This window comes from Strigops habroptila, chromosome 5 (genome assembly GCF_004027225.2).
Source record: "Strigops habroptila isolate Jane chromosome 5, bStrHab1.2.pri, whole genome shotgun sequence".
In the NCBI taxonomy this organism is placed as follows: Eukaryota; Metazoa; Chordata; class Aves; order Psittaciformes; family Psittacidae; genus Strigops; species Strigops habroptila.
The window spans coordinates 23,620,426-23,647,004 of NC_044281.2; the positions used below are offsets into that span (position 1 = coordinate 23,620,426).

Genomic DNA, 26,579 nt, shown 5'->3' on the forward strand with positions numbered 1-26,579 from the left:
GTTTTGATTTGATCTGCTATATTTGGACTCTGTATGAGGCGCTTCCAGTAACATCGGTATTGCTTATACATGAGACTTTTGCATAATCACTGTATGAAGCATTAGAATTCTTCAAACCGAGAATGATTTTTCAAAAAGACTATGCATATCTATGTTAATAATGTGGATACAACAGTATTTGCTGAAGAAAAAGAACAACTGTTTTCTAAAACAATTAGGATTCGTGATATATTGCTTGGCAGACTATTGCTCAAAAGCCCACACAGTCCTTATCCAGGAGAAGCCAAATGCATCCATGGACAACAAGTTATGCTTAACACTAAGCTCAGAATACACACTGGTCAAACAAGGAATAATATAAAAATAATTGGACATACATTTATTTTACAAATGAAATCATGTATTTGAAGCAAACTGGCTTTTATATTGTTGTTTTTCAGACATGATTACAGTTTGAGTTGTTTTTGTCTGAAGAAAACAACCAGATTCCATTTTAAGATTTTTCTTTTAAGGATATTGTATAACCTTGGACTTCCACATACCTCAGCTGTTAGCTTTCCAGCCCACCTTATTATTCCTATGCAGTCCCTAGTAATCCTTGTATCACCACAAGAATTAAGCTAATTTCACTCCTGAAAACTATAAAAAATCATTTCACCATGCTTACCACATTAGGGAACCTTCCCCAGCCAGCAGTGATTTCTCCTTCTTTTTACTTGCTTGGCCTCCACTCACATATGCTACTGATATAGTCACATTGGTCCTTCTTCACCCTTGCATTCTTCTATCTGACCTTGGGAAGAAGACGACACATATGTAATATTTTCCTTCAAGTATGTAATAACAATGCATATAAGCATTCACATCCTAAAAGCCAAGTGCAGGCATTGAAAATCAGCTATTGATTCTTTCAGAATGATCGTACAAAGGAATGCGACTTTGGTCATGGATAAGAGTCGTTGTAGCCCCCACAACATAGAGCCATGATTAGCTGCTGGTCACAGGCAACCTTAAAAACCACAAATTGTAGTGATCATTTTCAGTTGCCCTCTGTATGCTGCTACACATGGAAAGAGGACACATTCAGATTATATTAGCATAAATCATAACATTAGTATATTATCACTGCAGAGACATAAATTACTTATTGTAGCCATAGTAAGCCATAGGTTTGCTGAAATCCAGGTCTTCACACAGAAAACAAAACGAGACAAAAGGTACCAGGCTAAATTTGATTAAAAGTAATGACTCTAAAGACAGTCTATTTCTGATTAATAATAATGACTATAAAACCAACATGACATAATTACAGGGGTTACTAACCTTTACAGAGCCCACATCAATATCCATTGGATTCCACTCTTCATTCTGTGCCGGATATACCAACAAAGGTGATATTCTGAGAGCAAGTCTCCACAGTACATAGCTCTACAAGGGTACAGCCCGTTCAGTTGAAGCATATTTTAGCCTAATAATTCCTATAGCATATTGCAATTATTAGACTAACTGCTATTAGTGAAACCAAACTACTCAATCCTATGTCTGGCTCTGTAACAGTTGTCACACGTAATGTTTAACAAGTAGTTCATGTCTCTTGACACCATTTTACAACTTGTAAAATAAGAATGCTTTGAGATCGTTGAATGGTAGACATTATAGAAGTAGAAAGCATTGACTATTATTTGTTGTATTATTATTATTATTATTATTTAATGTAACATATGGATGCAAAATTCTGGCTTGTTTGACCAGGAAGACAGCCCTATATGTTTAAAATTAAATTAGCATAGAAAAAAACTAAGCAAACAGACTATCTCAAATAGGAAATGAAATAAACAGTATGGAGCTCTTTAAATATATAACAAGTAATCAGCGAAAGGGCTGTGAACGGAACCTGAGTGGGAAGCTTGTGACCAGCAAGGCTGATACTGCTGGAAGCCTCAATGAAAGTTAAAAGGCTCCATGACTAGGCCAGACTATACAGGCAATTAGAAGTGCTGAATGTTGCCAAGGCATCAGGCCAACAAGAATTACAACTCAACAAACTGAATGAAGGAGAGTGGGGGGAGGGGGAAAAAAAAAAAAAAAGAAAAAAAAAGAAAAAAAGAAAAAAAAGGCTTTAATTAAATATTTGAGATCTCACAAGGGATGGGGAAAGTGCCAGGTAACTGGAAGATGGTTAACTAAACAGAGGGAGTCTGTTCGCTCATTAATGCGTGGGGGAATTTACAAGTGTAACTTCTACTACCATTAATTGGAGCTACAGTAAAAGAGTGATGCCAGTGTATACTGGTGGGCAAAGGTTCTTGTTACCTAGACTGGTCTTCCCTGGTAAGGCTTCACTGAAGAGTTATGGGGTAATTTTTGGATCTGAATGAAAAAGGTCACCAAGATGGAACTTCTTGAAATACAAGCCTGCACTACTTTAAATGCAGGATGATCCCAAAATAAAGCAATATTTTCATAAGAACTTTTCTTAGCAGCACTTTTTCAGAATTGTGCAGATTTACTTCTCTTTGCCCTGCACCTCAGAAATCCCAAAATAACCCTGTGGGACACGCATCAGATTCAAAGTGGATAAAGAAACTTCATTTCTGCAGTACCTTGTCAGAAGGGTCACCAGTTGGGATGATTTGATTGTGCCTGTGCTGAAATGAGACAGGGAAATGAAGCCAGCAGGTCACTCACCCTCAAAGAAACAGTAGGAAAGAGGAGAACAGAAGTACTTGTGAAAGGACCTAACGTTGGCAAGGGTAGGGAGAGAACTGCAAGTGTACTATGTCACTGGACCCAATTAGAAACTCTATAGATGTAATTACTTCAGATAAGCATATATATATTTTTATGCAGCTCCAAATTCCATGGTTTTCACAACATCAATCACATATCAAATTTTAAACGCCTGCTAGTTATAATACACAATTTTGCTATTCATTGTTCCTCCAAATCCAAAGTTTCCTTCAAAACAAAATTTTAGGCTTCATTGTTCTATAGCACTGCAATGAAGCCAGAAATTATTTATTGACTAAAAAGAGAATTGGGGGGGTTTCAGCTGCAATCAGAGGAATTTTGGAATGTGTAAAAAATTGTTTCTTTTTAGAGCCCATAAACACAAACCAGAAATAATAGCTTTAGTAACACTTTCAGGTACATAAAATGGAGAAATAAGGGCCAAGAAGCTTATGTCAGGGTCCCATGTTGGTTATCTTATCAGTCTTTCTAACTGAAAAGGAGAAACCATTGGAGTTTCAGCACATGGCATTAAAAAAGGGGCAGAATTCAGCATCTGTTCTCCACATTACTATAGATCGTGGGATGGTTTAGAATAAGGAATTTATAAAAAAATAAAAACAAAAAACCAAGCAAACACACAAACAAAAAAGCTCATGAAGAAGAAGGCTAAGAAGGATATAGGCCTTCATAGTCGTGAGACCACATTAAATCTTTAAAACTCAAACTGCCCTCAGATATTCAAGAACTTGGTCTCTCAAGTGAAATGTGTATAAGCACATTTTAGAAGACTTTGTATTCTCAACTTTTACTAATGCTTTACCAGAGAAGTGGTCAGCTAGCCACCTCAATAAGCCCAGTTTCTGAAACTTGTAGACCAATTTGGACTTGTTTTATTCCTGTAATGAAATAAGAGTCCAATATACCTTAAGGAGTAAAGGAGAGCATGAGCACATTGAATTAAAATTATGACTACAGCTAACAGTAAATGAGATATCCACTAAAGACACAAATCATTTCATATCATCATCACAGGATTACCTTATAAAAAGTAGCAGCCAAGAACAATTCACTTTCTTCTCTTGCCTACCCTCATGAAAATATGGACATCTGTAAAGGACAGAACAGATCCACATCTACAATTGTTATGAAAGAGAGCTTAGTTCAAATGTACATCCTTTATGGCCATAACACAATCAAATATTTGACAACAATAAATTCAGCCATTATTTTTATATAAAACTTCAATGCTGTTACAAAAGCCAAAGTCAGTATTAGTAGCCAAATCTGTTAAATTTCTCAAGATTAATATGGGGAAAATGGAGAATTTCACATTAAGGTGGTGGGCTATATTGTAGCTTAATTTATAATTTCCAGGCGTATAAGGCAAGCATAGACAGACCATATGTCTTTTCTTGGCCTTTAAATGCTCCTATTTTCCACTAGACTTGCCTTTTTCTCCATCTATTGGCAGCCATACCATTTGCTATTCAGGTGATTGGCTGTAATGAGCCAACTCCTGTTTCCATATGAATAACCACTTTTTTCCCCAATTACTTAAGCTGCCAGCAAGTCACTGGTGTCATGTTCTTTGATGCAAATCTGACTGTCAATAGAGAACAGGACTACATAAAGAGAGAATTTATGATGATACCTGTAGCTTAATATTTTTCATAAACGCTACTCAGTTTAGCTTCCAGGGAACATGGGGAAGGCAGCAACGGTCCACAGTAAGAAGTAAGAAAATCTTTAATTGGCTTTGTGCTCCACATGCCCTTGTAATCAGCCTTCCCATATGGTAGTCTGAAATAAATTTCTCAATCTCCATTTATGTATTTATGTCACTTTAAAAGGGCCATTTTAGTCAATATCAAAATCTATAAAAATTTCACATTTAATTTTAAAATTGTATTTTAAAAGTTAGAACACTAAATACATAGTTTGATATTTACAATTCTTGGAAGTAAGCAGACACACAGAAAAACATGGAGAGCGGGGAAGCTTCTGAGGCCAATGAGCACCAGTTATTAACAATATGAGAACTAAATATATAATTTAAACTCACTTTTTTGAAAGGTCATTTTTTATTAATCTTTTTTAAATGGGCTTGGATATTTTTCATTTAAGGGGAAACAGCTTACATTTTGCAAGCCAAGGGACCTTCTTCTTGGAATTCACCAGGATAAGTGTGATCATGGGGTAAGGGACAGATTCCTTCCTGGTGTTGGCACGCGTGATTGCATGCACCATGTCTGACAGTAAATAGCTACAGAGCAAAACTGTTTTCCATCTAAAAATTGCCATATTAAAATTCTAATGCAAAACAATAAAAGCAACACTACCCAGTGTTCAAGGCCTGGTCTGTTTACTACCTACCTTCAAAGCTGTACCATTTCAGGAAGCCTCCCCAGAACTCTATGAAGTAGATTTTCCACGCGTTGCCCACTTTTTCCAGGTGATTCCAATTAAACACCATTTTAAGCCCCCGAGTAATTTCTTGAACACCTGCTTCTGCAATATAGATACCAACAGACAATCTAAAGAGAAAGACATTTTCGGTACCTATTAGAAACTGCTGTTGGCACTACAAAACTCAAGTTCAGTTCTGCATGTTCCGAGATGCTCTCAATTGGGACTTCACCCATGAATTAACTGGCTCCTGCAGGAAGATCTTTTGTAACAGCAGGTGTCCTAAACAACTATTGCTCTTTTGCTGAAAGGATTTTTGGGCTGGGGTTTTGTTATCATGAAAAGCAAAATAATAAATTATTGTTTACATAAGGTTGACAGCACTTTTCACAGAGCTAAGACAAAACAAGAAGCCAGCAAAGGGGAGAGAAGTGAAAAGAAAAATTACTTCTTGAAGTCTGATAAGAATTACATCATCTTTGATTTACAAACAGGAGAGGTCTTGTCTAATCTCTGTAAGGGAAGAAGAAGAGAAAATGGCTGCTAAACCTGAAATTCATTAGTGAAATGCATTTAATATCTAAATGAAACAAACCAGTAATGTTAAATGCAGTGTGCTTAATTAACCTCCAAAAATGCAAATATCTTTTTAAGTTTAAAGTTGCCGTTTAATGACAACATGGTTTTATTATTATTAATGGGCTAAAATCTCATTTTAAATGCACACATAAAATCAGAGCAGCTCATAGGTTTCTCTGATTAGTTCTGATGAGTAATGGATTTGACCGTGTACTAAGCAGGGTTTTCTCCCCCCATGCTGAAATAGCACATAAATAAAAACAAATTAATATTGTAATTCATTAACTTTGGTACAGGAGTAACTACAATTTGTACAATAATTTTATACAGTTTTTTTCCCCCAATGCATTTTAAAAGGTGTTTTAAGACCATTATATATTCTCAACAAAATTGGCTGCCACAAACTCTAAAGGAGCATTGCTGATCAGGTACCAGGTCAAAGGCATTTAGACCCTGCAAGGAACAAATAAATGCCCGGTTGGGTTTCCAGAAGTTAAGGTACCTGCCTGCTCTCTAGTTGCCTAAATGCTTTCAAATCTTTTAATAAATACTAATGGACTAATACAAGGCACAGACTAGCTGGAGCCTACACTTGAAATCTGCTCTCAAACCTCATTTGCAGATTGGCCAGATGGTAATTAGTGTGGAGGTGTTCTCCAGGCAGACTTGCTTTCAGGGCAGAGTTTTTTAAATTTTATTGGGGTTGGGGGAGGAGAAAAGGAAGTCTTTTTTTTTTTCCCCAGTGAAGATTAGTAACAGCTAGGAAAGGGTGAATAAAAGCTGAGCTACAACGGAATATTCTCTAGTTTGTTATATTTAAGAAAATGCTTGCAATTTAATCCAGAGAGACCAATAAACAGAAGACTAAAATAAAAAGGCAGAAGGCTGCAGTGTCAAAGTGCTGTTAAAGTACATGAGAAAAGCAATCCACTTGGGGTTCATTGTAACACTTCTAATAATGAGCTTCCCATATTTAGACACAAGAGATAGCAAATTCAAACCCCCTGGAAAGGATACAATACAGTTATACAACAACATAGCAAACCGTATTTGTTTTGTTATTACTACCTATGCACCCTATGGTTTCTTTAGGGAAGATGATATGATATCTTTATACTGTGCTGTGTAAAATAGTCTGAAATCTCTCTTTGACACCACTAACGTACCAAAATCCTTCCCAAATTGTGAAAGACCTCCGACTTGGTGCTAAGCTTGATCTTAAGCATCACTAAAAAAATAATATGTTTTGTTATTGCATTTCTCTCTGAGAGGTTTTCAAAATCCTTCCAGTCAGTACATGAGATAGGATACATATTGTCGGGGATAAGTTGTTAAAGTGAATTTGAAATGTGCTTCTCAAAATATCGTTTACACATTTACCAGATGGTAAAATAAACATGTAAATTGTTATCGAGTATACACCAACTTTATACTACAATTTTACCCACTGTAGAAATGGTGTAAAAATGTTGAATATAGTGTTACTTGTTCATTTAATAGTTTATTAACATTTTAAATACATTTGGAGAATAGTTAACTTTCAAAGAAAAAAAGATTACTTACAAAGTCATCATTTTAAGCCATTCATCAGGCCAAATTAACCTAGTTGCTTCCACATTTATCATTTATCTTATCAATAATATGATTAGCATAATTATAGTTGGTATCTAAGCATTTGTCTATGCATAAATGTTACACATGCTTAATGGAATGGGTTTTAAAAGATAAATTTAAGTTGGACAAAGGGCTAAAAAAGTAATTTTAAAGAAGTATAGTTGAAACATCTTAGTTAAAGATGCTAGTAGACCAACAGGTCACTTTGCCTCTGGACTTTGCTTTTAGGAGCCACCATACGTGTTCAGAAATAGAAGAAAGATCAATAGAAGATGAAATAGAAGGTGTGTGCTAATGAACCCCTTTATCCAAAGAAGAGCCTAATGCATGCACTATTTAGCAATATGCAGGAATTAAAATCCTCCAGCTCAAATGTAACCCTTGTCCTTCTCTAAAATAAAAGCTCCCATTTACCTAATCACTTGTTAATGGCCCTGGTTAGAAGACAACAGGTGAAGGATTTTGATGGAAGACTGTTGTTTGTACTACCTATGACTGGTCTCTCCTTTTGCAGTTCTGTTTCTACCAACTCAATACATCAATTACACTGTGTGATAGGATTTTCTTTCCCACTTTTCTCACTATGCTAGCTCCTTTTTTAAAAAAAGCACTTCGTTATTTTGCTGTCTTAGATTTAGGAATTTTCCTCATCTATGAGGACACATATTCACTCAGCGTATTTTATTTTTAGTCTCATGCACCCAACAGAATCTGACCTAATTACTCCTTAGAAGTGAGCATGTCAACTGGTCTTACAATATCCAAGGACTTTTCTGGTCAATCCACAATATGAGCTTGGATTCTCACCTGAGTTTTGTCTGAATTATTTTTTTCAGAGGCTTTTTGTAGCATGTAAATTCAACCTCATGCCAGCCATTATGCTCCTGTTTACTGTTACATTGTGGCTTTACTATCATGTGCCCTCAGCAGTAAGGTGTTATCACATAAATACAAATAATACATGATTCTTGAATGTAGTAGCACACAGTTAACTGAAGAGACAACTTTATTAGTGAATTCTGGATGAGCTTGCACATCCAACAAATACCTTATGTTAGCAGGTGCCACAACATAAAAAATACCTAACCAAAACTATCTTTAAAGAATGCCCACCCCATACAGGGAGCTAGCACAAAAGTAGTAGATAATAAACTTTAGCAAACCTGTCTGGTTTCTGTGACTCAGACTATGGAAGCTTGCGATTTAAGATTCAGAAGTCCTGCTGAAAAACAAAGTGCCAAAAGCTGCTTCCACACTGGGTGCTTGATCAGGGCTCCAGCAGGATCTTCTAGGAGAAGACGAAAAACAAACCAATTTGCATGTGAGCATTTTTAAAACACCACTTGGAATTTGCTGCTTTACCAACCAACCTTTTGGATTACACTCTGGAGCTGAAGTATTTTTCAAAAAGACACAGAAATATTTGATGATATTGAAGAGATTACAATAGGTTTTCATATGGGACTAAATAATAACGTAACAATTATATACCCCTGAAATCTCTGGAAAGGGTTGGTTTAGAAACCATTAAGCAGAGACATGAATTCAAACTTTATTATTTAAATAAATGTACTATTTATTATTTCTTTATTATTCAAAGAAATAACCTAAGTGGGGTAGCAGGAAGATAGATTATGCGGACAGGAGGTGTTCAACAGCACACCTACAATTACCAGTATACCTCTCTATATGAATCAAGAAAAATGTGGGAAGTTTAAACATCTGACTACCAAAATCACTAGTGCATTCAAGTCATGTATTGGCTTTGGCATACAAACATGTACTATAGATGAACTATAGACTAACACACTAAATACAAGGGAAAACTGATGAAGAAAGCATTGTCTTCAGAGCCTGAGCCGTGGAGCACCAAACACCTCTGCCAACTAACTTTGAAGCAGAGCCTGAGCCAACACTTCTACAAAGGCAGGGTGAGCACTGGAAACTTGTAGCATATGCTGCTATTTACATAACTAATTGTAGCATGCACAGTCAAAAAACAGCCTCTAGCTTTAGCATATATGTGCAAAATAATTGATTTTATTATGTACAGAAAATTAGAAACTGTCAGAAACAAAGCCACTCGTAACAGCCGCTAGGAAGGATTTAGAAGATGCATCTCCTAGATTGTGGAGGCCAGTCTTCACACAGTTATGTGGTTTGCAGCTAAAATATAAATCTAGAAAAGATTCAATGACAGCTGATACCCTAATCCAAGCTTTCGATAAAACTGACATACACACACCATAGTCTGATGGTGGAGATGCTCAAGGAAAATCTTCCCAGTCTCAGGCGAGCTGCGGTTTGTCATTGCAGACACTGTAATACAAGATGAAACTTTGCAAAGGATATTGTAAATGTAATAATAATAATCTAATCTTACATGAAAAAAAAAGAAAGAAAAATATGATGCCATAGAATAAAAGCACTAGCCAAGTTGCTCCTAAATCTCTGATGAAATACAGGAGGACATCAAGACGTGTGGAAAAATACAGAAGATGGACTAAAGCTTCATTATACTGTCTACTTTTCTGTGAAAAAAAACCAAATCAAACAATGAAATAAAATGCATAAACCTCAGGATTTCTCAGGCAAAACAGTCTGTTTGTGTAACCCAGAAAAATGCTTATTGGTTCTAGAATGTTCTCCTATTATTCAGAAATAACACAATTTAAGACAACATTTAATCCTATAGATTAAATCTTTATTGGCTAGACATGACATACTTATTCTTGGAATTACAGAATAGACTAGAAACTGTTATAGGCTTAAATGGTTTTTATAAAAGGATAAATTTTAAGCAGGTCATTTTTAGATATCTTCTGGACAGTAGTCTTTTGGAAAATGGTGTTTAAATAAAATAAATCAATAAATAAATATATAAAGCTATGAAGAATCAAGCTTAGATCAGCAAAGGCTCCATAAGTTGTAATGTAACACTCATAAAGCCAGTTCACCTGTTACATTCTTCTTAAGAAAAAACTCAGACACCCTGGTTATGCAACTACAAATGCTAAAAATAGTTACATTGTTGATTCTTATAAAATGTGTCATGTTAAATGTTTTATATGAGTTAAACCCTTTACAATCACAAGAAACTGTATGTAAGTGTAAATTACAAAGTTTGGGTACAAAACAGAACAGCCTTCCATCGATCTGCTCCTCTTTGCTAATCCTGAGCAGGGCTTTCCTTGTTTAACAATCCTCCACAGAAGGAGTTAAAGGAGAGAACACTCGTCTATATGCTCAAGCTCTAAACAGAACTAGTCATGAGAAGCCAGTGACATGCCCCCCACACCAATAAGGAAAAGGATGGAGAAGATCAAGGCAGAGGTTGGAGCTCATGCGAAGCTTTGGAGATCTACCAGGGGAAGAGACCAGAGGTTACTTGGGGACTATTGGCGTATTCTCATCAGCGAGGAGCTCTGCTGCTTCGTCACCCAGGAATAAAGCAATGCATGCATTATCCAAAACAACTCTCTGAGGGCAAATTTTGGGTTATAGATAAGCCCATCTATACCTACCTGCCTGCAAAAGAGATCACCAGCTTCCTGCTGTCCTGCCCTTGCACCCACCAGCCTGGCAGCTTTTCCCGGTGCAGTAGCACCGTCACCAGCTAAAGTGACTTACGCTAGCTGAACTGACAGCAAACCAACCCTTGTGAAAAGGGTTGAGTACACAGAACTACACTTAAAATCTCCTAGATCCTTATCCTGAGGCAGCTGTAGATATCAAGATAAAGTCAAAATTAAATATAATCACTGTTTAGCGCAGTGTGTATTCAGCACAGGCATCACCACTGTCCTTCTGAAGCTGGGAAATGTGACCACAGTGTCAGATCTGCATTTTAATTACCAAGGGCAAAAAAACCATCCCAAACCCCACAGCAGATAACACTGCTAAAGCAAAATAGACATAGGCCCTGATCCTGCAAAGACTTATGTGCGCGTATATGCTAAACTTTACACTGTCACAGGACAATTAGTTGTGTTGTTTCTGCAGTTATAACGTATCTGGAAAATCAGCATATACTGCTAATAGACTACCGTGGGGTTTGGCCTTTTAGGTTGCATCTGTCTGAATGGTGTACAGGGAAACGTATTCCTGAAGCAATCTTATAATCACATGTTTTTAATGTAAATTTTAATGTTCATTTTTAAAAGCCCATTTTCAATTTCTGCTGTTACACTTCATGTTACTTTAGTTTATGTCTATTTATACAAATGAACCAGTTCGTGATTTAAAAAAATCTTTTTTTTTTTATTTTCATCTATCTCAATGGTTAGAGAGAAGTTATAAGTGAACATACATGGAAACAAAACTGAAATAGAAATCTTTGAAAATACAATACTGGATGTTAACAAAATCAGAGGGATTTTGTGGCATTTAACACAAAGGAAAAAAAAAAGAAAAGAGCTACACTAGATAAGACTACAAAGAATGTGAAAAAGATTTGGGCATTACAAAATCCCAGACACATATAAGAAGGACTGAAAATATCTGATTAATTTCCTTCCATTCAACTGCTGAACATTTCTTTTATAATAAAAGAATACAGTTGGCTTAAATATTACCCCTAAGAAAGGACAAATTCTTGTAAAACACATACCAAGCAAACTGGTTTTGATTTATTTATGAAGAAAATTCAAGCATCAAAATCAACCTTGACAATAAGCAAAAATGAAGCTTCAACTATTCTTATAATATAAACAGAGAGAAATGAAAATGTAAGTACAGTAAGATATCAGTTGATGTTTTTAGAATTATTTTAACACAGGAGAAACAAATGTGCATATCAAATTGGTACTTGGCCCTCTTCATTCCATCAAACAGCACCTGCTTTGGCTAGAGGAAACTATCAGATGATACAAATCTGTATTGAACTACTGAAGCCAATGAAATGACATAATTGTACACCAGTAGAGGATTTAATCCACTCTATTCTGATCCCAACTCTGCAAAAAATACTACTCCTCAATGAATATCTGAAATAAATGCTTGATAATGTGCCCAAGAATCAAACTGTAAAAAGTGTGGAAATCCCTTAGTACCACCAGACTGGAGATTTCTCAATGAGATTTTAATCATTTCTAAACACAGGCTGCTAAACCACTCATGGACTTTTGAAAAATGCCACTGCCCCTCATCACTTATGCACGATGTTTTCCATCGGAAATTCAGGAACTGTCAATAAAAAGCAAAACCTTTTATCTCTTATTCAATACCTTGCATCTAATTCAAGTGAAATGCTCTCTTCCCCTAATGCAAGAGTAAACTTGCTACCAGAAGAGAGCTTACACTAAGCTTAAAGTAGTGCCTATGTACAAAACCATCATGCTTTACAAATATAATGGTAAGGCAGTGGCAACAGAGGGAGAGGGAAGAAGCTTTAAGGCTTTGCTGAAAGCGGACATAGCATGGGGAGCGCTTCTCTGTGTTATTGCACCACAGATCTGATTTAGTAAAATGTGGGCACCAACCACAGAGCAAAAGGCAAGATGAGCAGCGCTGCTGCTAGGCCCTCGGGAGAGATCCTCAGATGATACAGGGTAAACCCCAACTTTCCCCAGGGCCAGAGAGCAGCCACCACATTTCCTCAGTGTCTCCAGCAGGAGGTCTATGGAAGACGTAGATGTGACAGTTCAGCTGTAGTAAAATCCAGATAAATAATGCCTCCCCTTCAGCAAACATTTCCAGAAAGGTAAATAAGCTGTAACTAGGGTGTTGATCCATCACCAGAAGCATTTGTTAGCTTACATTTCTGATTTCAGTTTAATTCCTGATTTCAGTTTAATTCCTGGTGGGTGGGTGTCTCCATCTAAACTAGGAGACACCTTTCAGAAACCTGAAATTTCTCTCAACTGAAAATATTGGTGTTGTTCTCTCACCCTTCAGTCCCAGACCAGTATTATCTGCTGCTGCTTCTTCTAAAGCAGTCAATGTGTAATTAAATATAATTCAAGGAAGAAGCCTGCTTACAAAAACTAATACCAGAGCACAGCCCATAGAAATTAAGATGCGACTTTTAGAAAGTTTAAATTATGTGTCAGTGCCATCAGTAACAAAATTAAAAAAAAAGAAAAAAAGAAAAAAATTACACAAACAAGCAAACAAAAAAATATATTACAAATGATTGAAGTGGGAGCTCGTAAGATGCGCTTTGGTAACCCATCAATGCAGTGTTTCTACTATATTAAAAAATCAAATTATTAAGTGTATTCTAAATCAGTCAGTCACTTCAAGGTACATGACTATCACAATTATTGAAAAAGGCCTTGATCCTGAAAACATTTATGTCTGTGAATTTTTAGACAAGTGAATAGTCTTTGTAGGACTGACCTCTTGCTTTACGTTGTTCACACATATGAACTTGCATGCACGATCAGAGACTAAGGCAGGAATACACATTTACAAGCTATCAGCATTTTACCTAAAATGTCTCTTAAAACAGATTCAAAGTCATTACCAGCTGTTTCTTATTTAAAGCTTAAGAAATAAATGCTTGTTAATATCAGCGTAATAGTAGTTTTACATGGAAGCAATGTACCTGAAGTTTTCATTCATTCTGCCTTCGGTTTGGAAAAATAAAAAATAAAGAAGAAAATTGACCTAAAAAGTCAGCTTAAGACCAACAAGATCATTCGTACTCATATCAGCCTCTTAGAATTAGAAATACTGCAGCTATGAGAAATTGCAGTGATAACATGAATAAAACATCACAGATTTTATTGTGTAATATATTTTATAAGGCCAAAAGGTATATCTAATCAGCAACAGCAGCCTTGGATCTTTATGAATTAATGATTATTCTACACCTGTAAGAAGGAAAATATTACATATGCTCAAAAATTCGACAGTTATGTATATGTGTATAGATATTTCAACCAATATATATTTTTTCCAGCTGTACATATTTGAACAAATGGGCAGCTTTCGAGTGATCACGCTCTGAAATAAGTGGTGCTTTTGTTTGTGCATTCCCAGATTAATGTGCACTCTGATAAATGCATGAAATGTTATCTCTAAGCCGTGCAGCTCTCTGGACCCACCACAAATATATTACATCTATTTAGCTGGAAATAACAGGGTGCTGAATGCAAACAGTCTGCTGCCTTCTATCACTCTGCTATTTCAATTTTTTCTCTTTGCCTTTGCCCCTGTATCTTAGCAAGCGACACATTCCCCACTGGAGACCACATTCATGACAAGTTCTAATACTCAAAAGGAAAACTTGTGTCCATTCTGCATGGAAACAGTACCTGGAAATCATACTTCTATGCAAAATCCTCTTTTCTGCTTTTCGCAACACACACACATTCTTTTTTTCTATCACAGCGATTTTAAAATTGTCCTATGTAATTTAAACAAGATTTCCAAAAACAGTAACCTTTTGCAGGGATAAATCAGAGCATTTCCAGTTGACAAAGTAATTTGCGAGGGACACACAAAGCACCTGAAAAGACAGACTGCGAAGAAAAGCATTTTAACTATAGCAACAGCACTCGCTGCATAATGTTATAAGGAAAATTATGCAGTTAGGTCTCTTATCAGACTTATGAAAATTCAGATTTATGCCAGTTGGGGGGGGGGGGAGAGAGAGGAAATCATTGTTCACCACATCTCCCTTGAGCACTACCTAGGGGAGGGGAGTGATGACCAGACAGCGAAAATTAAGAAGAACATGTCCCACCTTACGCCTATTCTGCCAATCTGTCGCGGTTGTTCTTCTAGCTCCATAGGTTTACATGATTTTTTTTTTCCTATTTTTTTTTTTTCTTTTTGCTGACAAGTAATACAAGACAGATTCTTGCCTTCTTAGGATCTTGCAATCTAGTTTAGACATAGCACGTCAAGTGGTGATGAAAGAAGGTTAGGGTGGGTTTGAAAAGATGAGGATTCCAACAGTAAACGATGCAGAGACATCAGTTTGGTAATGTACACATGTTTTGCATGATTCATTGGACCAAAATGGCCAAAGGAACTTAAAAAGCTGTCAAAGGCATCTTTACCTCTGACCTACCTAGTCATCCATCTGCTTCCTCATACTGTCAATCAAAACCCTCCCATCCTTATCACTATTCTATTACACACATTTTCAACAACCATTTCTCCTCCAGCTCTTAAAAAATATCTTAGAAAACATTTCAATCAGTCATTAAAAACCTTGTTAAAATATGCAATGTGTCATCAAATATGCATAGCATACTCGTGCAAAATCTGCAGAGCGTAAATCACTGTATTACATTTGCTATAGTATTAATGTAAAACGTGGTAGAAAGTATTACCGGTAAGAACTTGGAATTACTTGCTACGGATCGAAGCTTGATTTTGTGTTATATCAAATAAAGCAAAGAAAGAGCAATGGAATAGATTATTTTACACAATCATTAAATTAAAAGCCTGTTCAGCATGCCTAGAATAATTGTACAAATTATACTTCATGTAAAATTCATGCAGTTAGTTGTTGGTCTAACAAATTCATACGGGGGTTTTGCTTTGGCTAAACCGAGTGCACCACAAGTCTATCATCATTTTCTTGCACCGGGTCAAACCCTGCATGTTCGATCTCAGGTGAACGCAAACATTTGAATGTGTCAGTAAACATGTGGTTATCAGACACGCAGGTGCACCTCTGACAATCATCTAAAAAATTAGAATAGCAATAAAGTGACCTACCGATAGGAAATAGCCTCTTTTACTTCTGCAGCCCTCATCTCTTCCAATGTCTCACAGAAATAGTTACGGAATTACCCTCTCGAAATAGTTATGGAATAACATCAACCACTCACACACAGGAGAGGATTTTGTTCAGACCTGTCACACGTTACGTATTTATTCCAGAGCCGCTGGGTAACCCCCGCCGAACACGACCCAGCAAAACCACTTCTGACCAGGGCCGCCCACGGTGACCGCCCGCCGCTGCAGTGGGCTCCCCTCGAAAATGCCGTCAGGTCTCGGTCTGGTCCCTTGGCCCTCTCGAGGGGCAACGCATGGGGATGGGCAGCAGCTGAGGGGAGGGGGGAAAGGGGGGGAAACGTGAGGGCGGCTTTTCCTGGCCGAGAGCAGGAAGGAGGGCCGAGAACGTTTAATTTCCTATATCCTCGCTGACCCGGGAGGGAGCCGGGCCAGCCCCTCGCCTCGCCAGTGAGGGAGCAGCCGAGTCCGCGGGAGGCGGAGAGCTGTGGGCTATGCGCGGAGCGACGCGGGCGGCGCCACGGCCCAGACTCGCCGCTCGGTGTGAGGCGGCTGGGGAAGGGCGCGCACCCTCGCCGCCCCGGCTGCCCGCGCTTCTCGGGGGACCCTCTTCCCCCCGACGGCCTGGTCTGCCCCTCCCGGGAAATGCGGCCCCTCTACAGGCGGAGGGGTCCCGCCGCTGGAGGAAGGGTCGAGTGGCCCCTACCGCCGCCTCGGGGACAGCACCGTGAGCCCGACGGCAGCCTCAGGACAGGCACCAGCCCCAAGGCCGCCGCTGCCGCCGCCACAGGCCCTCTGCATCCGGCAGAGGCGCTGAGGGCGCAGAGGCGCCGGTCAGGTCGAACCCCGCACCTTGTGGAGGGGAAATGGGGGATAATGCAGTGAAGCTCCTCAGGTCCCCCCTATCAACACCGCGACAAGACAAAACTCCCGTGGCGGCTCTGCACCCGCACTTGTCCTGCCGAGGAACCAAGACTAAAACTGGCCTTTTTACCCCAGGCACCTGCACACCCCGAGCCATGCAGGTGCCGGGGGATGAAGCCTCTACTAAAGCCTATGGGTAGATGTTTTTTAAAGGGGGGCAGTGTCCCTAGAAGGTCGGCAGAGAGGGAGGTGGTGTCGCGGGAGCGGGGGCTCCTTTGCCGCTCCTTCGCTCCGCGCCCCCAGAGGGCCCGATCGGGCCCTTCTCTGTGCCCCCGTCCTGGGGAGGCTGCGGGCGAGCAGCGCTGAGCCCCTCGGCTCTGCTCCGCCAACGGGGCGGCCCTCCCGCCGCAGGGTACCTCTGCCGCCTGCAAAGTGCTGTCAGGGGGTTGAAGAGTCAAAGACAGGGGTAATTATAAACCTCCAAAACCCGATGGGGTTTCATCTCCCGATGTCTCCGACTGCTAACCTCCATGCTTGGCCATGCGGTCCGCACACTCTCCCCCGCGTCCCCTTTTCACCACCCCTAAAAAAAAAAAAGAAAAAGACGAAGCTGGGCAAGGGGCAGCTGGGGCAAAACTGGCGTTGCCGAACTTGGGACTTGCAGAACGGCAAAGTGCTCTCCGACACGGCATGAACGTTTTGCCAGGTTTATTTTACTTGTTATACACAGACGATACAAACGGGCAAAAACCGAAACATTTCTCAATGGAGCATGTACTGGTATAAATTATTCAGTTCCACAGACGTAACAGAACAAATATAAAAATCACAACATTCGATTTACAGAAGAGTCAAAAATATACACACGTTTATGACCCTGAATTTCTATTAGGAAATTTCCCCGTCGAGTGTAATCTAGACTGAATATTTAGCCTGATGCATATTTCAGTTTGTAATTGTATTTTATTCTTCTTTTTTTTTCCTCCATATAAAAATGCGTTAATTGTATAGATTTGCTACTCAAAATTCGAAGACTTACTATTCTGCTTCGCCGGGGGGGAGAGACCTGGAGGGATATTAGTTCTCCTTCATGAAATTAATAAGAGGTTTACAGGAAAGATCGGTCTTACTTTTGATGTGCATTTGATTCCCCAGGAAGTCAGATCTCGGTTAGCTACTTTATGAAAAAGTCAATTCCAAAACTAAATGCAGTAAAATATACAACTCACAATTCATCTTCACTGGACTACACTATGGTTACCAACAATTCAGTCGTCTATATCTTTTTTTTTCTTTTTTTTTTCTTTTTTTTTCCTTTTTTTAAAGATTATTCATTACAAAGATTTACAGCAATATAAAGAAAGAGGGGAAAACTGCAAAGAAATTTGAAAAGAGTTTGTCAGCGTATTTGGCACCTGCAGGGACCAGTAATGGATTTGGCACTTGGGGGCGGGGGGGAGGGGGAGGAGGAATACCACAAAAATAATAATATTGCTGATGTCGAACTATTCCTTTTAAAGAAAAATACAGAGGCAGTTAATTTTGCTTTTGGAAGGCGTCATGCTACTTTAATCGACTTTCCTACGAGACGTATTTCTGTTCTTTTGAAGGGAAAGCTGAGCTATTCTTTAGCTGTGTTAGCCCAGGGCACGGCGTAATTATTTCATGCGAGGAATTGCAGAGAAAGTGAGAAACCCATTACTCGCTGCCGCAGCTACGGGCCGCTCTGCACTTCCAGAGGCATTTAGAAAGAGTGTTTACCTGGGGGGGGGGGAGGGGTGGGGCTGCAGGGAGGGGACAAGGGGAGAGGGAGCAAAGGTGGGAGGGAGAAATTTAAACAGGATCTAAGTTTTGTGACTTAACGATGAAAACAAAAAGAAAATCCAAACAAATAAGAAAGCAACAGAACCAAAGAAAAGTAGTCGGTTACAATAAATTAAGTACTATGTACAGGCATTTCACAGACTCTTTTCCCCCACTATTACTGTTATCCCCTAGTATCCATCCGTGGTAAAAGGAAGGAAGCGCTGTACGGTTTGAGAGTCTAAGCATCCTACTTATCAGTGGGTTTCGGAGCGGCGGCGCCCCCCGCGCCCCCGGGCCGGGTCTGGCCGGGCGGAGAGCGGGGCGGGGGGGCGGTGGCTGCCGCGGCTCTGCCTCTCTGCCTGCCTGCGGGCCGGGCCGGGGGTACGGATGGGCAGCTAGGGGCGGGGGTCAGTGCGCTAACGCGGAGGAGTTATTGTGCAAAAGGACGGCGGGGCCAGGCGGCCGCGCCTAGCTGTGCGAGTAGAAGCCGTAGTAGCCGATGTCCTTGGCGCAGGTCTTTTCGCAGTCCCGCTGGGTGAGCACCTCGCTCTTGAGCGGCGAGGAGCTCTCGGACACCGGGGTGTCCGAGGGGGAGATCCGTCTCCTTTTGGCCTGCTCGTAAATCCCAGAATCGGTGGAGTCGATGGACTTAATGGACGACGGCGTCTCGATCCAGCTGGAGTCGGACAAATCTTTGGGCTTGGAGTCCTCGGCGCCCGGCAAGGGGGACCGCTCTGGGGCCAGGCTCTCCGCCTCCTCCCCCAGGTAGGGATTCCCGGCGGCCATGCGCGCCGCCGCCGCGCTGTTGGGCCAGCAGGAGAGCACGGAGCCGGACTTGCTGCAGTACTGCGGGGGGCTGCGAGCCCCCCAGCCCGAGGGGTCGGCGTAGTAGCCCAGCGGCCGCCCGGCGCAGCCAGCAGCCTGCAGCGGCAGCGCCTTGACGCCGGCGGCCGCGTAGGAAAGCAGTGTGGCCGCGTTGCCGGCGAAGTCGGTGGCCGTGTCGTAGGCGGAGGCGGCGAAGTCGAGGCGGTTGTTGGCGGGCGCGACGAACCAGCGCTGCGGCGAGGGGGCCCCCGGGTCCTCGGCTTGCTGTGGGGAGAGCAGCCCGTTGGTGTGGGGCACGCTGCGGTCGGCGCCGGGCCCCGGGCCGGCTCCTGCCCCGGGGTGGAAGCGGGACTTGGCGTAGTTACTCACGAACTGGTCCTGGAGGAAGGAGCCGGCCATGGCGTAGCGGGCCCCGGGCACAATTTGAGAGCGGGGCGAGTCGTTGGGGGAAGGTGTCAGCCGGTCCATGTCGCAGCCCGTGTAGATCCTGCCCAAGAGAAGGGGAGAGAGCTGGGTGTCCGTCGCAGCCCGCCGCCCTCCTCGGCGCGGCACCCGGCCGGCTGCAGCCCTCTGGGAGAGACGGAACGGGACCGAGCGGGCCGGCGGCCGCCCCAGCGTGCTCCTGCGTTGCCCGCGGCCTGCGCTCCGCTCCGGGCTCGGCCTGAGGCGCCGGAAGCGCCGAGGGCCTTAATGGTGAAGGGGGAGGGAAGGCACAGAGAGCGCATTTTTCGGGTCCGATTGGCCGTTTATTGACAGGGGCGAGATTTCTTGCTCCGGCCCGAAATCGGCATGCGACCGGCGTGAAAACCCGAGCCGTGACACAATGACCGCTCCCGCCATATGCGCAACAGGCAACGCGGTCATTTGCAGCGAACAGCGTGAATGGCAGACTATGGAATTCTATCGGCTGTTTAACACTTATTATTGGGAGTCACAGACGAACCATCAACATTATACCGAGTTTAAATTAAGCTAATCTTTAAACACCTACTTGAAGGAAATGTAAAACCAGACACATCCAGTGTTCTCTGAGTGGCCTATATATAATTCTCCCATGCTGGGCTGCAATTTGCGATTATAAAAACTTTAATGGATGAATAACTACTATCTGTATTTAATTCAGGCTAAAACTGTGCTTTAATTAACCCTCCACGCCTCCTGGAATTTCTTATCCAAAATAAACTTGGCCCTTAAACAAATTCAACGTGCTAGACAACATTGAAGCTTCCCCCTCCCCCCGTCTCCTTTCAAGTGACTCCCTGTAAAGTTTTTTTCCTTTTAAAAAGAGAAAAGCAATGGCAGCTGGGGGCGAAGGCCACGCAGCCTTCCTAAAGGCCGCGCATCTTCCCCGCATTGCTCCCAGGAGAGCGGCCAGGCCCGGCGGCCGCCCTCTGTGACACTGAGGACCGACGCTCCCCTCCTGCCGCCGTCCGGGACCCCGCCATAGCCGCCGCGACCTCCGCCCGTGAGGGGAGAGCGCCTGCATCACCAGCCGCTCCTCAGGGAGCGCCAGTGCTCGGCCCCGGGCCCCCGCCGCACTAGTTCAGGCCTCGGCGTCTTTTCTACCCTTGGGCTGAAATCCTGATCCTGGGGGATGCTGGGCCGCCGTCGGAGGTCAGGGAGGCTTAAGCCGGCGAGGAAGATACGGGCGGGTTTAGGCGCTCCGAGAGAGGCCGCTCCCCGCCGCAGTCGAGAGAGTCAAAAGGAGGCTTCCCCTCTCGAAGCCGGGGCTTGCAGCGGGGCAGGTGAAGCCGCCCAGAAGGGCCGCCCTGGCTCATCGCCTCCCGCCGGCTCTTCTAGGCAAAGGGTGCCGGGCGGGCGGCCCCGGGCCGGGTGTCCCCATTCGGCTGCCGAGCGCTGGGACAGGCGGCGGGGCGGGGTGGAGAGTCGGGTCTGGTGCCCCCAGAACCGCGTTCGGGGCGGCATCGGCCACAGGTCCCACAGGGACACGGCTCGATGGGTCGCGTGGCTGGGCCTGCGCGGGGACAAACCGCGATCAAAAAACTTCGGAGGCCTTAGCTCCACCCTGAACGGGGGGCGGGCGAGGGGGGGGTAAAAAATAGAAAATCCAACCGCAGAGAAGAACAAAAAGAGACGAAGAAATTTTCCTCCGGACACGGGCTATGCGGACCCCGGGATTACGCAAACCCGGCGGGTCACTCGGGGACTGAGCTCGGTTTTGTCCGGGTGCTTCTTTAGGAGCCTTTGCGTGCAGGTGGAACAGAAACTTGGTCAGGGTCGCAAAAATACGTGCCAGGAAACCCCAACAACAAAACCGCCAAAGTGCCAAGGCGAGATGAGGGTGCGGGCTGCGCGGCCCCAGGGGCGGAGGTGAGCGCAGGCTGCGCGGGTCTGCGCGGAGCCCGGCAGCAGGGACAGCCCCTCCGCGGCCCCGCCGGGGCAGTCTGCGGGTGCCTCCCTCCCGGAGGGCTCTGGAAAAGCCCGACACGACGCGTTTTCGGTGTGAAACGAAGCCAGCCCGCGTCCTAAAGCTTTCCCCTGACATGTGTGTGCAGTGGAAGAAGAGAAATAAAAAATGCTCTTTACTTACGTGTCATAATTGTCTCGGAAACCTTTTGCGAAAGGGTTGTGGTCTATTTTCAGCTGTGTGATCTAAGGAAAGAAAGGACCAGAGAGCGTGTTGTGAAAGCCTGAAAAATATACCCTACTGCAACCAACACATTTTTAAAGTCAAGCTTTACATCAGCCGGTCGAATTGCCTTTAAAAGGTGAAAAGTAAAGCTCTGGCATGCTAGTAGATATCAGGGTCTAATTTTAAGTAGTACTTTATTGAAAAAAGTACGGTAAAAATTAATATTGAACCCCAAGTTTTGAGATATGTCAGTATTGCTACTGCATGGGTATGAATATATTTAAATCCAGAAATTAGGCAGACCGTACTGCAGAACGGTAGCGAAGAGTTTACATTTGCATAGAGCAAAATAATTGAAGCGAGAATGTGGACTGAACATATGTCAGTTGAAAAAGGGGGCACCAGTATGTAGCAAAGCCAGACCACTCCGAAACGTAGCCAGGCATTAACGAGCTTTTAATTTGAGGAAGTTGCTCTGTCACCCCCGGCGCAATCAATGAGGTTGTTAATTGATATTTGCAGGCTTAAAGCTTAAGCTAACAGCTTAACAGCTAACTGAGCTGTTTCCGACTGGAAGAGAAGCGCGGCGGATGAACGCCCGGCTCCGGGCGGAGCGGCACCGCCGGTGCGGGGCTGCCGGGGCAGGCGCGGGCGGCTCCGGCCGCGCTGGGGGCTCGGCGGCCCCGGCCAGAGCAGGGTGGCACAAAGGGGCAGATGGGGCCCCCCATTTCCCGGCGCCGCAGCCGAGCCGGCCTCGGCGGGGTGCGCTGCAGGGAGCGCGGGCTACCGCGAGAGGAATAAACCCGGGAGCTCTTTACATCGGTGTTTTGGTAGGCGGTGACCGCTATGAACTGCGTCTCGGGGAAGGTGAAGGTCTGCACTCTGCCCGGCTGGTTGGTATCCTCTGTCCCGTCTTCGTTCACCTCCACCACATGCAAGCGGGGCTGGTACTTGTGGAGGGACTGCAAAACCACCATCTGTCGGGCAGAGGAAAAGCAGGGAGGGGGCCGCGGGAAGAGGAGGAAATTAAAGCGAGAAGGACGGGGAGCGCGATGCCCGCGGGCGGCGGGACCTCGCCGCCACCTCCCCAGGCCGGCTGCGGCTCCCTCGACCACGCCGGGCCCGCCCGGGAGACGCGCTCGGGGTCAGCGAGACCTGTGGTCTAAATAACGGGAGGGCTCCCCCACCACCCTCTTTTATTGTCACCTAACGGCACGATCTAAAGAAATACACGTCCTTTCCGTAACGGCAGGATTTTGCCTGAAGCAATAAAAATAAGTCTGGCAGAGCGGCTGCGTCTCCCCCACTAACCTGCCCGTTGTTGTTTGATGCTCCTTTATTGTTTGTAAGTTTTAGTTTCCCAAAGGAGATTTCCTGGCGCATCCAGTGGGCTCCCGTGTTGGGGGAGTCGGGGTGCATGTACACCCGGTTTCCTAAGCAAAACAGCAAAACACAAGCACATCACAGCTCTCGCGGACACCCCGGTTCTGCCACCGCAGCAGCAGACGGGGTCGAAGGATCCCGTTAAGTCAGCGGCATTTTACTGCCGAAACCCCCTTCATTTTAACCGAGAAGAATTAAACCAGCGTTTTCCGAACACCTATTACTTTGTCCTCCACCCTCCTTTTTCTTTTTTTCCGAAGAATCATTGGCCCATTCGCGTTTAAGTCGCCAGAGCCAGTCCATAAAGGCTTTAATTAATCATTCTCACCTACATATGTGTCGGGAAAAGTGTTAATTGGAGGAACTTGCCTTGTACATTGGTGTCCGCCTTGCCGCAAGGAACCCATTTGCCTCCCTGAAATCTCCAGTGGTTGGGATCCGCCAAAATTACATCCACAAAAATATTGTAGTGAGCCGTGGGGTCAAGACCAGAAATATTAAAACTTAGGAAAGGAAACATGCGCCTATGAAAAAGGAAAGGAAAAAACGAAATAAAATAAAGGGAAGAAGGGAAGCAAGCCCCCGGCAGCGACAGGCACACGCGGCAGAGCCAGCCCGTTGTGTTTTATCCTCACGGCTCCCGGTAGCGACCGGGAGATAAAAATCAAAAGAAACTCGCTCCCCGAAACGTCGAGCTTTCCGCGGGGAAAGGATGAGGGCAGCGGGGACCCGCGGGGAGCGCTGCCTCGGCGGGGACCGGCACCGGCGCTGCCGGCTCCCGGCGCCCAGCATAGGGGCCCCGGCGGCAGCGGCGGGCGGGCGGCTCCCTCGGGGCGGCAGAGGCTCCGGGCGGCTCCCTCGGCGGAGCCCGGCGGCTCAGCCCTGACCCCCGGCGAGGCGAGGGTCCGCGCGGTGGCTTACCTCCCCTGCTTCGTGATGATCATCTCCGTCTGGTGCCGGTGAAATTTCAGCCAGAGTGGCCTGTTGCACAGGTAGACCTGAGCCTTGCCGGGAACCAGCCCCGGCTGGGTGGAGGAGAACTGGTAGAAAGGTGCCCCTTGGTAGGAATGACCATACTGCTGGGGGTATGGGTAGCCCGCCGTGGGGTAGCCTTGTGGAGAAGAGTTGGACAGGAGGCTGTTGTAAGCTCCGTTGGTGATCACAGGATGGTGAGCCATGTAGCGGCTGGGGCTGGCGATGGAGAAGGCTGGGTGAGCAGGTCCATGCTGGCTGGGGTAAGGGAACATGGTACTAGGAGCAGAGGCAGCAGACTGGGGCTGGCTGGACTGAGAGAGCAGATAGCGATCTGCAGCAGATCCATCGAAACTGTGACGAAGCTCAGAGACCCCGTCCAAGACGGGAGAGAGTTTATTTCTCTGGACGTCCCCTGGTGTGTCCTTGGAGTCAGGAAAATTGTCTGTATCTGACTGATTCGTCATCCCCCTGGTAATTTTTTTCAAAGGTGAACTTCTCTCCAGGTTGTCAGTGGTCGAGATAATGGGATGATCATGCAAGGCAAGCTCAGATCCGCCTGCATGTGGGTAACTGCTGCTCACATTGAGAAATTTCTTGGAGAGCATGATAGAGGGAGAAAGACAATGCTCCAGCTGCATAGCTCTAGCACCACAGTAATAACCCTTCAGTCCCTGGATCTGAAAGGGCTCCTTAGTATCAGAAGCTAGACATCCTGGGACCCTCGCTAGGCAGAAAGCAGCACTTCATCCACCAAATGCTTCCCAAACGTTTGATTTACTTTTTTTTTTTTTTTTTTTTTTTTTCCTTCCCTGGGAGAAGAGATTGGCCAATTGACACTATGCAGCAATCAGGAAAGACTCACTTTTGATCTTGCTGCTTGTGGAGAGGATGAAACGGCTTCTGCCATTGGTTAACCGCTGACAGTAATTTAATTAGATAGACATTAATTAGGATAATCACCTGGCTCCTGGTCGCGACGATCATGGCAAATTGAAGGAGATGATTTTATTGTGAGATAGAAGGAAGGGGGAAGGGAAGAGTGTGTTTGCTGTAAGTGCTCATTATTATGTGACCTTTCCAGATTTTTAAATTTTTTTTTCACTACGGCTGGAAAATAAACCGAAACCCCTGCGATTCCCCAAATATGCGCTGGTGTCCCCTGCCTTTGTGTGCTAGGGAGGGGACGTGTGCCGGGGACTTCGGGGACGGGCGCGGGGGGAGCGCCGGGCCGGGCCGGGGGCCGCTGCCATCCGCTCACCTCCGCGGGCTGCCTCCCCTCCGGGGCACAGCCCCCCCCTTCCCACCCGTGCCTGCTTCGCGGGGGAAAATGCACCGCTGAAAGCGGCCGCCTATCATCTCTTTTAAGTTCTGAAATAATGATAAGCCCCGCAGACGAAGTGCCCTAATGTATTTGCCGCGGTGTTTACGGATTCTTTAGTAAATGAATATTTTATCTGGGAGCCGTTATGCCAGAGATTATCAGCAAAGCAGGGTGGAAGGCATCCATCTACCCACCCGGCACCCGGTTCCTCTCCCCTCGCTGCCTGCTCTCCCTCCGTGACTCAGTCCCCCAAGCAGCGCGGGGCGGGAAGCGCTGCTTCTGCAGCACCGTTTGTGGCGAGCCATGAGCCGCCTCGCCCGCGGCTCGGCCGGCGGAACCAGGGCGGGACCGGAGGAGCCCAAACCACAGCGGTGCTGCAGCAGCAGCAGCCGCCGGCCCCCTCTGCCCGGGGCGCCCCGCAAGAGCCGGCCTCTGGCCCCGAGCCCTTGGCTGCGCCCGCTCGGGCCCCCGTCAGCGGGAAGGACCGGCCGACGGGTCAGTTTGAGCCTCGGGCTAATTGGAAGCGGGACCCTCCAAGGCGTGAAGATGCGCCTGAGGAGTTCAGGGGACTCGCTTGCCACCTCGCCTCTGCCACGCACCAGTCCCAGTTTCCATTCTAGGCACGCTTGTGACTTCTTAAAAGCCCCGTTTTTTTGCCCGGGGAGGAGCTCTCCCGTTCCATTTTTCCTGGTATTTTCCCCTTAGCTGTTTGGACTTCAGGTATTTTACAGACCACATCTCTTTCCATATGACATCAGCAGCCAGCTTCAAATTCCATCAATAACA

The 26,579-nt window shown here is 44.6% G+C and overlaps 2 protein-coding genes across 4 annotated transcripts in view; both read right to left on the minus strand.

Moving 5' to 3' along the window:
* Positions 1-16,025, minus strand: part of SLC4A10 (solute carrier family 4 member 10) — a 190,591-nt gene extending 174,566 nt beyond the window's left edge. The window contains exons 1-7 of one of the 2 annotated variants that reach the window (XM_030488859.1): positions 16,009-16,025; positions 8,496-8,620; positions 5,107-5,241; positions 3,772-3,840; positions 2,604-2,648; positions 1,324-1,368; positions 668-793 (exon numbers count right to left, since the gene is read on the minus strand). The gene's annotated coding sequence lies outside the window, so the exon portion shown is untranslated. Of the gene's footprint in view, positions 1-667; positions 794-1,323; positions 1,560-2,603; positions 2,649-3,771; positions 3,841-5,106; positions 5,242-8,495; positions 8,621-16,008 lie in introns of those variants that run through there. The other variant, XM_030488861.1, reaches the window with a different exon arrangement.
* A 1,558-nt stretch (positions 16,026-17,583) lies between these two features.
* TBR1 (T-box brain transcription factor 1) lies at positions 17,584-25,330 on the minus strand. 2 transcript variants are annotated; one of them, XM_030488868.2, is made up of 7 exons: positions 24,419-25,330; positions 23,867-24,021; positions 23,426-23,547; positions 22,933-23,091; positions 22,073-22,134; positions 19,891-20,008; positions 17,586-19,785 (listed from the first exon to the last, which is right to left on the minus strand). In XM_030488868.2, exons 1-7 carry the CDS (start codon positions 25,108-25,110, stop codon positions 19,165-19,167), a joined length of 1,929 nt encoding a protein of 642 aa, XP_030344728.1. In that variant the 5' UTR covers positions 25,111-25,330; the 3' UTR covers positions 17,586-19,164. The 2 variants fall into 2 exon arrangements, with proteins under 2 accessions (XP_030344727.1, XP_030344728.1); XM_030488867.1 differs by having other exon boundaries at positions 17,584-20,008.
* Between the last annotated feature and the right edge of the window lie 1,249 nt (positions 25,331-26,579).

What these genes read in the sequence shown, in the direction of transcription:
- TBR1 (XM_030488867.1), bottom strand. Translation starts at nt 25,110, where the DNA reads ATGCAGCTGGAGCATTGTCTTTCTCCCTCTATCATGCTCTCCAAGAAA. An exon ending in ATCATCACGAAGCAGGGGAG is followed by an intron (nt 24,022 to 24,418) that starts GTAAGCCACCGC and finishes CCTTTTTCATAG; the next exon opens with GCGCATGTTTCCTTTCCTAA. An exon ending in CATCAAACAACAACGGGCAG is followed by an intron (nt 23,092 to 23,425) that starts GTTAGTGGGGGA and finishes TCTGCCCGACAG; the next exon opens with ATGGTGGTTTTGCAGTCCCT.